Source organism: Corella eumyota, chromosome 3 (genome assembly GCF_963082875.1).
Source record: "Corella eumyota chromosome 3, kaCorEumy4.1, whole genome shotgun sequence".
In the NCBI taxonomy this organism is placed as follows: Eukaryota; Metazoa; Chordata; class Ascidiacea; order Phlebobranchia; family Corellidae; genus Corella; species Corella eumyota.
In genome coordinates this window covers 20,023,922-20,038,321 of record NC_137492.1, presented here as the reverse complement: position 1 = coordinate 20,038,321, position 14,400 = coordinate 20,023,922, and the positions used below count along the sequence as shown (strand labels likewise).

Genomic DNA, 14,400 nt, shown 5'->3' with positions numbered 1-14,400 from the left:
ATCGGATTTAATGACAGTATTGGAGGAATTGGATCATCTACTATGACGTCAGAATTACGGCATCATCGCATTGTGGCATCATAGCAAACATCATCGGATATGGCGACATTAACAGATAGTGACGTCAACGAATGTAGTGAAGTCAGTAGAAAATCAATAGTTATTGACATCATCGAAAAGCGACGTCATCGGATATAGTGACGTCAGTAGAAAGTCAATAGTTAGTGACATCATCGGATACAGTGACATCGTCGAATTTGATGACATCATTGGAGGAATTGAATCATCTACTATGACGTCAGAATTACCTCGAAAAAAGAAATCGGTTAAATATGTTCCAAAACAATTTAAAAACGTTAAAATGTACAATAAATATTATAATTTAAAGATTTATTCATACCACTTGCATGTACACCAAACTATAATAAACAAGTTACGTTAAGGTTAAATGGGGTTGGGGTGAATTAATTAATTAAAAAAATTACAACAAACTAGTTACAAATCAATTTAAATTAATAACTAGATTTATTTGATAAATAAAATATGGTTCGAAATCGTTTGATTCTTTTTTATAAATATAATTTATTTAGTAGGTTTATTAAATAAATTATAAATTTAAATATGAACTTTTTTATATTTAAACCTAATTTTAACAAGCGAACACGCACTCATTGATATTGTAATATAAAAGTAAACTAAATTTAAAAGCAAAATACCGATCTTAATTTTTTAGTAAACAAACAAGTATTAAAATATAATAATAACAAAACAATTAAAACAAAAATTTTACACATTTTTTACTTATATTTTAACATTTTACTTAAATTTTCAACCAATATATTTTACTTTAATGGACAGCGAAAAGGACGATTTTTGACGGCGACCAGAACGCTATTAAATTATTCAAGCGTTAAACTCATGATTCATTATTTTATAAAAAACAAAAATAATGATTAAACGATATTTAGCTAGAGTTAAATCTTCATTTTAAATAGCAACATACAAAATAATAATACCAACAACATATTAAATTTCAGAAAATTTAATCTTTAAATTTTAATAATAAAATATATTAATTAGTAATTAGTGATAATTAAATGTCGTTAATAGGAGGTTTGCGATTCGTTGGGATAATAACAAACATACTGAAAATTTAGAATTTTTAATTTTAAAGAACAGAAGTTATCGTCCCTCAAAATTCGGTCAAATAAGAATAAAAACAATAACAAACATACTAAAAATTTAGAACTTTTAGCTTTAAAGAACAAAAGTTATCGTCTTTCAAAATTTGTCAAATAAGAATAAAAACAATTAAAATATAATAATAACAAAACAATTAAAAAAAAAATTTTTCAAATTTTTGACTTATACTTTAACATTTTACTTAAATTTTCAACCAATATTTTTTACTTTAATAGACAGCGAAAAGGACGATTTTTGACGGCGACCAGAAGGCTATTAAATTATTCAAGCGTTAAATTCACACTGATTCGTTATTTTATAAAAAAACTAAAATAATGATTAAACGATATTTAGCTGGAGTTAAATCTTCATTTTAAATAGCAACATACAAAATAATAATACCAACAACATATTAAAATTTCAGCAAATTTAATCTTTAAATTTTAATAATAAAATATATTAATTAGCAATTAGTGATAATTAAATGTCGTTAATAGGAGGTTTGCGATTCGTTGGGATAATAACAAACATACTAAAAATTTAGAACTTTTAGTCTTTCAAAATTCGTCAAATAAGAATAAAAACAATAATAATAATAATAACTAGATTTATTTGATAAATAAAATATGGTTCAAAATCGTTTGATTCTTTTTTATAAATATAATTTATTTAGTAGGTTTATTAATTAAATTATAAATTTAAATATGAACTTTTTTATATTTAAACCTAATTTTAACAAGCGAACACGCACTCATTGATATTGTAATATAAAAGTAAACTAAATTTAAAAGCAAAATACCGATCTTAATTTTTAGTAATCAAACAAGTATTAAAATATAATAATAACAAAACAATTAAAACGAAAATTTTACACATTTTTTACTTATATTTTAACATTTTACTTAAATTTTCAACCAATATTTTTTACTTTAATGGACAGCGAAAAGGACGATTTTTGACGGCGACCAGAACGCTATTAAATTATTCAAGCGTTAAACTCACACTGATTCGTTATTTTATAAAAAAACTAAAATAATGATTAAACGATATTTAGCTAGAGTTAAATCTTCATTTTAAATAGCAACATACAAAATAATAATACCAACAACATATTAAAATTTCAGCAAATTTAATTTTTAAATTTTAATAATAAAATATATTAATTAGTAATTAGTGACATTTAAATGTCGTTAATAGGAGGTTTGCGATTCGTTGGGATAATAACAAACATACTAAAAATTTAGAACTTTTAGTTTTAAAGAACAAAAGTTATCGTCTTTCAAAATTTGTCAAATAAGAATAAAAACAATAATAACTAGATTTATTTGATAAATAAAATATAGTTCAAAATTATTTGATTATTTTTATAAATAAAAAAAGATATGCATAAACATTAACTAAGAATATTACATACCTTAGATTTTTAATAAACAAACAAGCATTTATATTTTTTATACAAACAAAAACTTAAACAAACACCTATTAATTAGTAATTAGTGATAAAAATTAAAATTTAATTCGTTTTTGAGTTACTAATATCATGATATACAATTGACAAAAATTTAAAAAAATAATAACAACCTTTAAATTTTAATAAACAAACACCTATTATTAAGTAATTAGTGATAAAAATTAAAATTTTAATTTATTTTTAGTTAGTAATATCATAATATACAGTTGACCAAGATTTAAAAAATTAATAACAACCTTTAAATTTTAATAAACAAACACCTATTAATTAGTAATTAGTGATAATTGAATGTCGTAAATAGGAGGTTTGCGATTCGTTGGGATAATAACAAGCATACTAAAAATTTAGAACTTTTAGTTTTACGTCTTTCAAAATTCTGACTAGAAAGAATAAAAACAATAATAATAATAATAATAATAAATATAATGACAATAACAATATGTTTCGAAATCTAAGATTTCGAACCATAATTAATAATAAAGGATGGTTATAATAAAGTTTAACAAACAAAATAAGTTCGTTTTAAACAAATATTAATGACATTAATTAGAATAATCAAACAAACATTTAATTATCAAATAACAAACCAAACTAATATAAAGAACCCTCTCATCTGCACCACCTAGCGGTGGACCAAAAATCTAATACAGCCCACTCTAGCGGTCACTCATTTGTACAACATACCTCCCTCTAGCGGTCGTTCGCAATAGCTGTCCCTCTAGCGGCAAACCGATAGCAACTAACCTAGTAGTGAGCGCCAACTAACGGATACAAATAATCACAGAAACTAACTGCCTACTTAACTAACAAATAAATATGACGTCATAAAAAAAAGACGCAATCTGACGTAAAAACTAACCGACCTAAATTGACGTAATAACTAACTGACGTAATAACTAACCGACTTAAACTGACGCAATAACTAATCAACGCAAACTGCGTAACAACTAAAGCGACGGACGAGGCGATGTGTTGCAACACGCGCACGAATTTATGTAAACGTAAAACTGACGACTCGCTTAATCTAACTAGGCTGATCCTAGTATTAGGTCATTTTGAGTATGATATTTATAATCAATAATATCCTAAACTTGGTAAGTGAGGCCATTGCCTTAAGGGCAGAGGTTGTAGACCTTTTATTTAATTAACATATAAAAAGTTAGGTGTACAAGCACATAGTATAAATAAATTTATTATCTATTTAATTTATACAAATTTATTAAAGAACAAGTATCTCACCTGTATGTTAAAGGAATCACCTTTCTTGGTCTTTTCCTCACAGCTCATCAGTACCTAAACTAACAACTACCTTAGGGCCACATCCAATTCTTCATCTCATCTTCAAATCACCGTAGAATCGCCTGATTGGTTCCTATAACAACGACAGTTTAAATTTATCGAATACGTTTGGTTTATAAAGTAAAAGATTAAATATTTTGTATTTAATTCAAAAAATAAAGATTAAATTAAATGACGTCACCTTCCTCCATTCCTTGTGACGTCTTCTTTTGTTCCTCCATTCCACATGACGTAGAAACTAAAACAATTGCAATTCATTAGTAAAAGTTCTAAGGTTAAGTAAATATTTTACAAATTAAGATTAATATTAAACCAAACTAAAACTAAATTTAATCAAGATATTTAACATTTTAATTAAAAGTATTAGAAAGTTATCTTCCCTGCATGTTGTGTGGGTTTCCTAAACTCTTCTTCTTTATTGACGTCACTTCCGTTTCCTCCATTCCTCGTGACGTCATCTTCTTGTCCTCCATCTCTCGTGACGTCACAATCTTTCCTCCGTTTCCCGTGACGTCACAATCTTTTCTTCGTCCTTCGATAGTAGCAGTCCTTTGTTCTTCGCTTGATCATCACCAGAAACCTTAAAAATAAAAAGTTTGGGGCAGTTATCTTTGTCTAATTAGGTATTATCAGGTTAATTATACACTATTAAAATGGTGTCGTGTTCTGAATATGCGGACTGTTAAAATTCGCCAGGCATTAAAATAACGAGTGTCGACACGCGCGCGATCCTACCCCTAACCGGTTGCATATTCAGATCAATAACACCATATAAACTTTATACAAGTTTTTAATAAAAAATATTTGTACAACTTTACAAAAATCAATCTACTTAACCCGATTTGTTGAAGTCCGCTTCGTCGAAACACCAATCTTCAAAGATGATTAAACAAATTTAACGAACATAAATCTGTATACAGAATAAACATTTGGTATCTCTTGTTAACTAATAAAACTTCTTGTTTAAGTTTTACTGTTACAAAGATGTCCGACTTCCACTGCTGCAAATCCAAATGAATGTTAAGAATTAACAAGATCTAGTTCAATTTCTACCTAAAGTCGCTACAACGACTACATCTTTTATTCATCCGCCACGCTTTAAACATGACGTAACAGACAATACCACGCCTCATGTATCCTTCCGCTGTTCTTCGAAAATGCCCATAAATTATGTTCTAAACTATTGTTTACATATTAAAACAAAGATAATACAAAAACTAAATTGTAAAAGTTTTCTGTTTAGTCTATTTACCTTATTTTACTTACTTTAAATACAATTATATTAAATAATAATGGCGACAGTGCAAGTTTAGTTTCTAACTAACCACGTGTTGTACTCCACGCTAAAATGTTTTGGCTACTTTTTACTAATTAAGCGTAGAAATTCTTGTGCATTTTAACTAAAGCTTTGCTTGGAGCATCTGAAGCAAGAATAAGTGGGAATCAGGCTAAAACGACAGAGAACGTGAGTAATTCACAAAAAAAGTTGCAAAACTCCTCATTATTAATGTGCCCTACTCGATCTTTTGTATTTTGCAACAAATTTTTTTTACAAAACAAAAATTTTTGAAATTATAATTTCTATATGACGTCAAATTTTTTTTTATTGAATTTCGCTTATGGCTTAGGGAAAAATCAATTTTTAAGATAGAAATGATGACAAAAAAATCATTGTAACCTTGACAACTTTATTATAAGCTAAATTTATTTTAATTCTCTTTTTTTGAACTTTCGAAAACTAATTTTACACAAGAATACGATACATAAGCGCAGTTTTATATCATACGATAACAAAGCGTTTTCTTTTATTACACACAGTTTATTGCAAAATTACATAAATCCACCAAAACCATCAAAATTATTTCTTTGTCCTCTTCTGGGGCGATTGGGGAGACCGGTAAAGGGGTCAAGCTCCCCTGGGTCGATCATCCCACCCCCTCTTCCAGGTCTAAAACCACCCCCAAATGGGTTAGTAGGATCAAAACGTGACCCTGGAAGGGGATTTCCCCCTGGGTTAGGCCCCCCAAATGGATTGCGGGGTTGAGGGCGTCGCCCGGTTAGGGGGCCATAAGGAAAAGCTGGGTCAAGGTCATAATCACCACCTGTGATGTAATAAAGGTCAAAATTCTGACAAAAAAATTTTAAGGTAAAATATTTTCACCTAAAATGAGGAAAAATCTAACCTATAATGCCAGAGGGTTGACCCGGGAAGGGTGGAGCCATGGGTTGAGGTGGAGGATAGAACCCAGTGGGGATAAAGTCATCGATGTCTCGTTGCCGTTGGCGACGTTCTCGATCTTCTTTTTGTTGGTGGATGTAACGACGTTTGTACAACTTGATTAAAAATTAATTAATTAAAAACATTTTTGGTTATTTGTTTAAATTTAAAACCAGATTTAATATAAAAACCTCTTTCCAAGATCTTGGACCCAAGTTATTGGGGATGGCTTGGAAGTCTCGAACGTAAAGATTCCTCCATAAATTTTCATCCCCACCAATATTTAAAAGAGTTTGGCAAACCTAAAAGTTAAAGTTTTTAAATTAAGATAAACTGAACTACAATTTTGAATATTGTTTTAGCAGTATCACTTTCATTTTAATAAAATTCATTTAATAGAAAAAAAGTTTTAACAGTTTTAGAGAACTACATAAATTTTTACTACTCTCATGCTGTAGCGCCCTTGAGTAAGGCGCTATAAACGGTATGAACTCCTGCTGAGCCAGCACTTAATCAGCAGCTTAATTATTGGGCAATTATAATCAATAATATCCCAAACTGCTAAAAGCAACTCGAGACTGGGTCAGGGTAACTAATGTTACTTTATGTTTAAGTCGTGCATTCGACTTTTCCAAAAAAGAGAATTACTAAATGTGGAAAAAAAAATTATCAAAAAATATATTTGAAGACATTTACTTAACATCCAACCACAGAAAATGATAGAAAAACCTTTATACCTGGCTTACTGCACACAAACTTTTAACATCCAGAAAGGATAGGATTCTAACTAATAATTCTGGAAAAAGAGACAACATACCATGCACGGGAGGGAGCTGTAACTCTAGAAAAACAATAAGTTGGAAAATTACTTAAAAATATCAAAAATCACAAAAAATAACATTTGGAATTTTTTACTTAAACATGAAACATTGTAAATTATTAAACCTATGCGAGTACTATAAGTTTATAAGTTTATGTTTTATATTGTTTACCTTCTCTCATAAGATCTAAAGCCTTGTACGAGATCCCTTCCTTAAATAAACGAGAAAGTTTTGAAAGATTTTTGAAAACTGTTTTCGAGTCTCGTGGTTCTAAACAACAAAATGTTTTTATTTGTAAGTATTAAAAACAGTATGATGTAGTGGTTAGAACACTTGGCTTCATTACATAAGGTTCATAGTTCGATTCCCGCTACTTCAATAGTATAGTGCCTCAAGTAAAGCGCTGAAAACGATATGATATGTTGGGCTAAAAACCAATTGCAAGATTAATTACTGGGCAATTATAGTCAATAATATCTAAAACTGGCAAAGGTAACTCGAGACTTGGTCAGGGTAAAAAATGTTACTCTATGTTTGCGCATTTGACCTTTCCACATCGAGAATAAATATTCAGTTGTTTCAGATGCTTATAAAAAACTAGTAAATTAAAAAAACTGTTTCCAACCAACTTGTTTGTGCGTTGAACTTTGTGAGGAATTCTTCAACTTTGATTTGCATCGTTAAAACTTGTTCTTCAGTGTTCACACATGGTCGCACAAGAACTATGAAAAAGAAAGGCAAGTTGTTTTACTATTGTAGATGGAACTACTTAATGCTTACAAAATCACTATTGACAACTTCTACGTAATAAGAGTTAGGGCAAGCCGGGTAGTAGATTTTAATTTATCTGGTTAGGGCAAGCAGGTTGTTGTTTAAACTAATAGTGGTAATATTAAGTATGTAATGTGCTTAATTGTCACCAATGTTTAGCATGGTAGTTTTAAGGTGCCCCGTTACATCAACAACTCACCATTAACAAGTGTAAATGATCCAAGTGGATTACAAGTCATGGACAACCTCAATCCATCAGCACATGAGTGAATATATTCCAAACTCACAACAAATGAGGACAACAAGCTGGAAAACTGGGGAAGAGTTTCATCATTTGCACCAACCTGAGTGAAAATAAATAAGTGCTATTAAATGGAAATAAAAGTAACAAAAAAAGATACAACTTAGATTTTGAAAATATTGGTTGAGAATTTTTTTAAGAGTTACAGTGAATCACTTTCTATCTCTTGATGTGATAAGATCGACTGCTTGGTTAAATATAAAGTAACAACTGTTACTCCGACCAGTCTCGAGTTAACTTTTAAATTCTGGTGAAGTGAGCCAGAAAAAACAAAATTAAAAAATGAAAACCAAACCAATTTGGACAGAGCACATTCTAATTAATTTAATTGAAAAAATTTAACTAACAGTTAAATTTGAACAAATTACCATTTATTTACATTTCTTAAATTTTAAAACAAACCTGTATAAACCCACTTTCCAACATTAAACAATGAACCAAAGCACATGAGGCATGGAAATCAGTTCTAACCCCCTCCAGCTCATATAAACCCCCTAAAACTGGGGGTAAAGGTTGACCCTCGATGTAGTCTCTAAGCAACAGGGGGCCAGAGTTACGACATTCTATTTCACCAGGGAGGGGAGTAACCCTAACCTGTTCCTAAAGAAAAAAAAATAGTCTTTTGTGAACTTTGACTAATTAGTAATTAAATAAATTTTACAATTAAGAATTGCATGGCACTGTGTATAATAATAAGACTTAAATTATATTACTTTTAAAATCATATTTTCATTAAGTTAAATTTGTATTTTAAGCTAATTTATTTACATTTTGGGTTTGTTGTGCTGATGTTGATGGTAACTCGTCAGTTGGGTTGTCAGCTTGGTTGTCTGTTGGGTCAGTGACAGACAACATACTGACACTACTTGTTGTCTGAATGTTGTCAGTTCTAAAAAATAAATCAACTTTTGTTAGCAAGGACAGAATTCGAAAAAAAATCTATCTTTTAATTTTGTTAAATAAACGAAACCTACCCTTCATTTTGTTGCTGATCTGAGACTACAATTTTGATCAAATCACCAGACACGACCCCAGTGTGGTGTAAAAGTACGGAGTCATCACCCAGGTTGGATTGTCCATTTAAACTTAGGAAGAACGAAGTGTTTGGTCTGTAAATATATTAATTTTGAATATTAACTTATTAGACAACAGTTTTTTTTTTGTATATCTTTATCTTTGATGTTGGAAAGTCGAATGCGTGACCTAAAGCTAGAGTAACATCAGTTCCTCCGACCCAGTCTCGAGTTGCTTGTGGCAGTTTGGGATATTATAGATTATAATTGCCCGGTAATTATGCTGCTGATTAAGTGCTGGCTCAGCAGGAATTTATACTATTTATAGCACCTTACTTAAGGGCACTACAGCATGAGATCAGTGGGGATTGAACCGATGACCTTATGGTGGTGTAGCAAGTGTTACACCACGCTGCCGGTAAATGGTATGGTGTACTGATTATAACACTTGGATTCGCAACATGAGGTCCTGGGTTTGATCCCGGCTGCTCCTGAGTTGTAGCAACCTTGAGTAAGATGCCATAAATGGTACAAAATGGTTTTGGGGGTTAATTAGTAGTTAGAACCCAGGGCTCCACTAAATTATTCAAATATTAAAATTATTTTCTAGAACGATAAACTTCTAACCTACCCAAGTTCAAGTTGTCCAAAACATTGCTCCCTGATTTTAACTTTAACCTCCCCCAAGTTCACTTCACCTTCACCCAAGGTCAAAATGGAGGTTTTACTTTTGTATCTGATTCTTAACTTCATTTTAATCCATTATTTAAGGCTAAGTCTTAAAAGAGAGTAAAAAAAATTAATTTAAAATGTAATTTTAGGTTGTTATAAAACATTTTTCTCTTACAAGACATAAAATAGAAATATTGAAAAAATATACCCAATACAAACTTATTGTGGCGTGTTTTTAAAAGAGTACAAAAACTACGATTAAAAAATGAAAATTTTATCTTTAAAATAATAATAATGTTCTAGATTTAAACATTATTATATTTTATTCGTAATTTTTCCTTAGAGAATGTCGGTTTCTTCGTACAGTGTCCTCCAAAGATCCTACAGCCGCTCTTTTCAACTTCAAATCATGAATAAAAGTTTTCGCTTTCCCGTCTCTCTTTCTTTGTTCATCATGAATTTTATTCACTTTAGCCTCGCGCTCTTTTATGAGTTTATCCTCATTTGTGTAATGCTCGACATTTGACTTTCGTTGTTCGTCACGGTCTGTCGCGTTCTCCATCATTTCTCGTCGTTTTTGTTCCAGTTGTTCCTTCGTTAACTTACGCGTGAACCCCTGTTTTTCTTTCCTTTTATATTTCTCCACAACTGGGGCTTGAGATTTTATTTCTGGAGCTTTTGATTTTATTTTTTCTTTGTGTTTTAACATGATTAAACCATATCCCTCCTTTCTTTCTTTTTTAGGACTTTCAGGAGAAAAAGATTTTTGTCGTTTACTTTCTTTTTTGTAATCAGTTCTATCCGGACTTCGTGAATATCTTCTAGAATATTTATGTTTATGGCGTTCATCAGATCGAGTTTTATTGTCTTTGTAACTTCTAGAATAATCAGATTTATCTCCATAATGTTTTCTTCTATAGTCCTTTGTTCTGTGATCTTTTTCACGATAATTTAATTTTTTATTAGCAGCATCACTTTCAGAACTTGAACTTCTACGTTTCTTCTTCTTCTTACTCTTCTTTTTCTTTTTTCTTGCTCCTTCATCACTGGATGAGGACAAATCATCTTGAAGAGCTTTCCGTAAACTCTCCTGGAATTTTTTATCTTTATTTTTCAACAATTTATCAACATCATCGGAATCAGAATCCGAGTCCTCCTGTAGATCTTTTAGAAGAGCATTCTTTAAAGTATTTTGAAGCCTTTTTCTCTTTATAGGGTTGCTAAGCAACTCCTTTCTCTTCTCAGACTCTCTCTTTTGGATTGCAACAAGAGGATCTTCTCTCAACTTGCTCTGATAATCGAGTCGCTCTAACACCGTGATACCCCCTCTAGTGTTGGTGTCCTCGACAATGAAATCACCTTTATCTTCAGGAGCTTTGTTTATCCTCTTTCCTAGCAGGTACGACTCTCGGTCGACTGTTGAGTTTGTTCCGTCGTACATCCATTTTATATTGGAGGTTTCACTTGGGCCACTCATTATTTAATATTTGTTAAAAATCTAAAAAAAAAGGTTTTTGATGAATTTAAAAAATAGGCTATAGTGTTTAATATAATTTAAAAAAAAACAATTTTTACACAATTAAATATGTAATAATATGACAACAGAAAAAATGCAAAAAACAATCTAATTTCTTTATAAAAAGTTGTTTTATTTTTAATTAATTATTAATTTTTTCAAGTTTAACCCATTTTTCAATCCCTTGTGAAACAATAATATCCGATAAATCTTCGTCAAATGGAATTTCATGGAAACACTTTAAACAAGTTTCCAGGGTTTCCGTTAATAAAATTTTTCGTTCAAAATTTACTAAAATTTGTAGGGCAACATAAGCGAGAATTTTTGAAGCGTTGCCAAACAATAAATCCCAAATTTGCTCCATCGAGCTTTGAAAAACTCCGCTAAACCCAAATTTAAACCAAGTTTGAGGAAAATGATTAAAAAAATCTAGTTTCTCTAAATGTGATAACAATTTAGAATTTGTTTTGTTTAAATTAAGTTTAATAATTTCAATAAATTCTTTAGTTTCTTCATGGTATTTGTTTTTTTTAAATAACTCATAAACTCGGATCGACAACCAATAAGCTTCTGGCATTGATTCCATTATTTCACTGGCCGTGGTTGCCACAGCAACAAAAAATTTATTCTTTTGTTTGTCCTCGATTTTTAGAAGTCCGTTTTCTAATAAAAACATTTTCAAAAATGTTTCTGCAATCGGTGTGTCATTGTTTATTATTTGCATCACAATAAGAGCATTATGAAGATCATTGTATTGTTCTATCCTTTGTGACATCACAAACTTGTGAGATTGTTGATGTATTGGAAGAATATCTAGAACTATTTTCCATATCAACATCCGGTAACCTTCCGGAATGGGAAAATGGACGCAGAAGTCCAATAATTTGTTTAAATCAATTTTGTCGTCCTTCAAAATTGAAATCAAAGCCTTCTCAGCGGAAATCCCCCGATGCGCTACTTTATCATAGTAGGAAAGCCTAAAATTATTTAATTTTAAATCTTCGGACATTTTACTCAAAATCTGCAAAAAACAAACAAACAATAAATAAAAATTTTAAAGCTATTGCACAGTAGATGTCAACAATATGCTTGATATAGAATTTGTATAAACAAAAAATTACATAATAATGAATACAGGAAACAATATAAGTAAATTTAACAATTTAATAAATTAAAATTAAATTTAATAAATATTGGTTTCCAAGGCTGATAAGATTTCTTTTATTTTCTTTCTAAAAAAAAAAAAATTAAACTTTAGCAAATTAAAAAAAAGTTAGGGTAGTGTAAGTTTATAAACCAATCTGCAAAATATGGGTTTTGTTGAATATATTTAACATAAATTACCTAAAAATTAGGCTTACATGAGGTAGACATGAGGTTAGCATAAACTATTGCAAAAATTGTACAGTGTACTTCTCCGGCAGAGAAAAATTTTGTTATAAAATATTTTCTATGTTTGAACTTAATGTCCAGGAGAATCTAAACTCACATTTTAGCAGCAAGAGTGTACATGGGTTTCATTGTTTTATCAAGTTCTTCACAATGTGAAAGAAGGTAATATATCGAGTGAATTGCGGTGTCTACATCTGATGTTAAAGTTGAAGTTACATCACTGGCTGTTTGGATATTTCCAACCGATATTGCTGTAATCTATTAAACAATAATTTAGCTTTTATTATAAAAAAAAGAATTAGAAACTCAAAAAATAAAAATTACTTTTAGTGATATTCTAAACCTGCTTTAATATAAGCAGCAAGTAGATTTGCTTTAAATAAATAATAACAAAAATTACAAACTTAACAAGGAACAATATTAAAAAGAGGAAAGCCCTAAATGAAGAGAAGGGAAAAGATGGCCTTAAAAAGGTATTTTGCAGTCATTTTTAGTTAGCAGCAAAAATTTAATGCATTTTAGCATTGACAATTTCTGCTGTTTGGTTGTTTAATAAAAATGACTACAAAATACTTTTCCTTTTTGTGCTTTTTCCCTTCCTACCTTTCTTTAACTTCCTCCTTTCAGTGTTACCCACTTAACAGCAATTATAAGGCAAAATTTTTTTAACTTTTGTAATATTTATGGTTCGAAATCTTAGATTTCGAAACATATTGTTATTGTCATTATATTTATTATTATTATTATTATTGTTTTTATTCTTATTTGACGAATTTTGAAAGACGATAACTTTTGTTCTTTAAAACTAAAAGTTCTGAATTTTTAGTATGTTTGTTATTATCCCAACGAATCGCAAACCTCCTATTAACGACATTTAATTATCACTAATTACTAATTAATATATTTTATTATTAAAATTTAAAGATTAAATTTGCTGAAATTTTAATATGTTGTTGGTATTATTATTTTGTATGTTGCTATTTAAAATGAAGATTTAACTCTAGCTAAATATCGTTTAATCATTATTTTTGTTTTTTATAAAATAATGAATCAGTGTGAGTTTAACGCTTGAATAATTTAATAGCGTTCTGGTCGCCGTCAAAAATCGTCCTTTTCGCTGTCCATTAAAGTAAAAAATATTGGTTGAAAATTTAAGTAAAATGTTAAAATATAAGTAAACAATGTGTAAAATTTTTGTTTTAATTGTTTTGTTATTATTATATTTTAATACTTGTTTGATTACTAAAAAATTAAGATCGGTATTTTGCTTTTAAATTTAGTTTACTTTTATATTACAATATCAATAAGTGCGTGTTCGTTTGTTAAAATTAGGTTTAAATATACAAAAGTTTATATTTAAATTTATAATTTATTTAATAAACCTACTAAATAAATTATATTTATAAAAAAGAATCAAATAATTTCGAACCATATTTTATTTATCAAATAAATCTAGTTTAATTTTAAAGTTTTCGCCTTCGTAAAAAGTGATTTATTGTTATATTTTAATCTTGTTTTTACCTTATTAATTGCTTTCGTAATTTCCTTTAAAACCTGGTCCACATTTGCTGACATGTCACAACATTCTTTTTCGAGCATATTTAAGTCAAAAGAACTCATTTTAAAACAAATTTAAAAACTTTTCTGACGATCACATGAAATTTAATTTGTAAACAATCACAAGGCTTGTCACTCATTTGTGTCAGAGTAACAAAAGTAACTTAATATTTAGTTCTAAATTCTT

General features: G+C 29.4%; 4 protein-coding genes across 4 annotated transcripts; all 4 read right to left on the bottom strand.

Moving 5' to 3' along the window:
- Window positions 1-5,626: 5,626 nt before the first annotated feature.
- On the bottom strand, window positions 5,627-9,977 carry LOC145745026 (F-box only protein 7-like). Its single transcript, XM_082563011.1, has 11 exons — window positions 9,708-9,977; window positions 9,038-9,172; window positions 8,832-8,952; window positions 8,466-8,663; window positions 7,962-8,106; window positions 7,621-7,713; window positions 7,163-7,261; window positions 6,908-7,011; window positions 6,362-6,472; window positions 6,136-6,286; window positions 5,627-6,054 (listed from the first exon to the last, which is right to left on the bottom strand). The coding sequence occupies exons 1-11, from the start codon at window positions 9,827-9,829 to the stop codon at window positions 5,783-5,785; spliced, it is 1,551 nt and encodes a 516-aa protein (XP_082419137.1). The 5' UTR covers window positions 9,830-9,977; the 3' UTR covers window positions 5,627-5,782.
- LOC145745027 (uncharacterized) lies at window positions 9,854-11,225 on the bottom strand. The gene has a single exon (XM_082563012.1). The coding sequence runs from the start codon at window positions 11,223-11,225 to the stop codon at window positions 10,071-10,073; it is 1,155 nt and encodes a 384-aa protein (XP_082419138.1). The 3' UTR covers window positions 9,854-10,070.
- A 20-nt stretch (window positions 11,226-11,245) lies between these two features.
- On the bottom strand, window positions 11,246-12,412 carry LOC145745028 (TBC1 domain family member 7-like). Its single transcript, XM_082563013.1, has one exon. It carries the CDS (start codon window positions 12,271-12,273, stop codon window positions 11,407-11,409), a length of 867 nt encoding a protein of 288 aa, XP_082419139.1. The 5' UTR covers window positions 12,274-12,412; the 3' UTR covers window positions 11,246-11,406.
- LOC145745033 (BLOC-1-related complex subunit 6-like) lies at window positions 12,319-14,358 on the bottom strand. The gene is made up of 3 exons (XM_082563018.1): window positions 14,178-14,358; window positions 12,754-12,914; window positions 12,319-12,496 (listed from the first exon to the last, which is right to left on the bottom strand). The coding sequence occupies exons 1-3, from the start codon at window positions 14,274-14,276 to the stop codon at window positions 12,448-12,450; spliced, it is 309 nt and encodes a 102-aa protein (XP_082419144.1). The 5' UTR covers window positions 14,277-14,358; the 3' UTR covers window positions 12,319-12,447.
- Window positions 14,359-14,400: the final 42 nt, after the last annotated feature.

Coding starts and splice junctions, on each gene's coding strand:
- LOC145745026 (XM_082563011.1), bottom strand. CDS start 9,829: ATGAAGTTAAGAATCAGATACAAAAGTAAAACCTCCATTTTGACCTTG. Junction 8,107..8,465: donor TGGAAAGTGGGTTTATACAG/GTTTGTTTTAAA, acceptor ATTTTCACTCAG/GTTGGTGCAAATGATGAAAC. Junction 6,473..6,907: donor GTTTGTGTGCAGTAAGCCAG/GTATAAAGGTTT, acceptor TTTAACTTTTAG/GTTTGCCAAACTCTTTTAAA.
- LOC145745027 (XM_082563012.1), bottom strand. CDS start 11,225: ATGAGTGGCCCAAGTGAAACCTCCAATATAAAATGGATGTACGACGGA.
- LOC145745028 (XM_082563013.1), bottom strand. CDS start 12,273: ATGTCCGAAGATTTAAAATTAAATAATTTTAGGCTTTCCTACTATGAT.
- LOC145745033 (XM_082563018.1), bottom strand. CDS start 14,276: ATGAGTTCTTTTGACTTAAATATGCTCGAAAAAGAATGTTGTGACATG. Junction 12,915..14,177: donor TTACGAAAGCAATTAATAAG/GTAAAAACAAGA, acceptor ATTGTTTAATAG/ATTACAGCAATATCGGTTGG. Junction 12,497..12,753: donor TACACTCTTGCTGCTAAAAT/GTGAGTTTAGAT, acceptor TTTTTTTTTTAG/AAAGAAAATAAAAGAAATCT.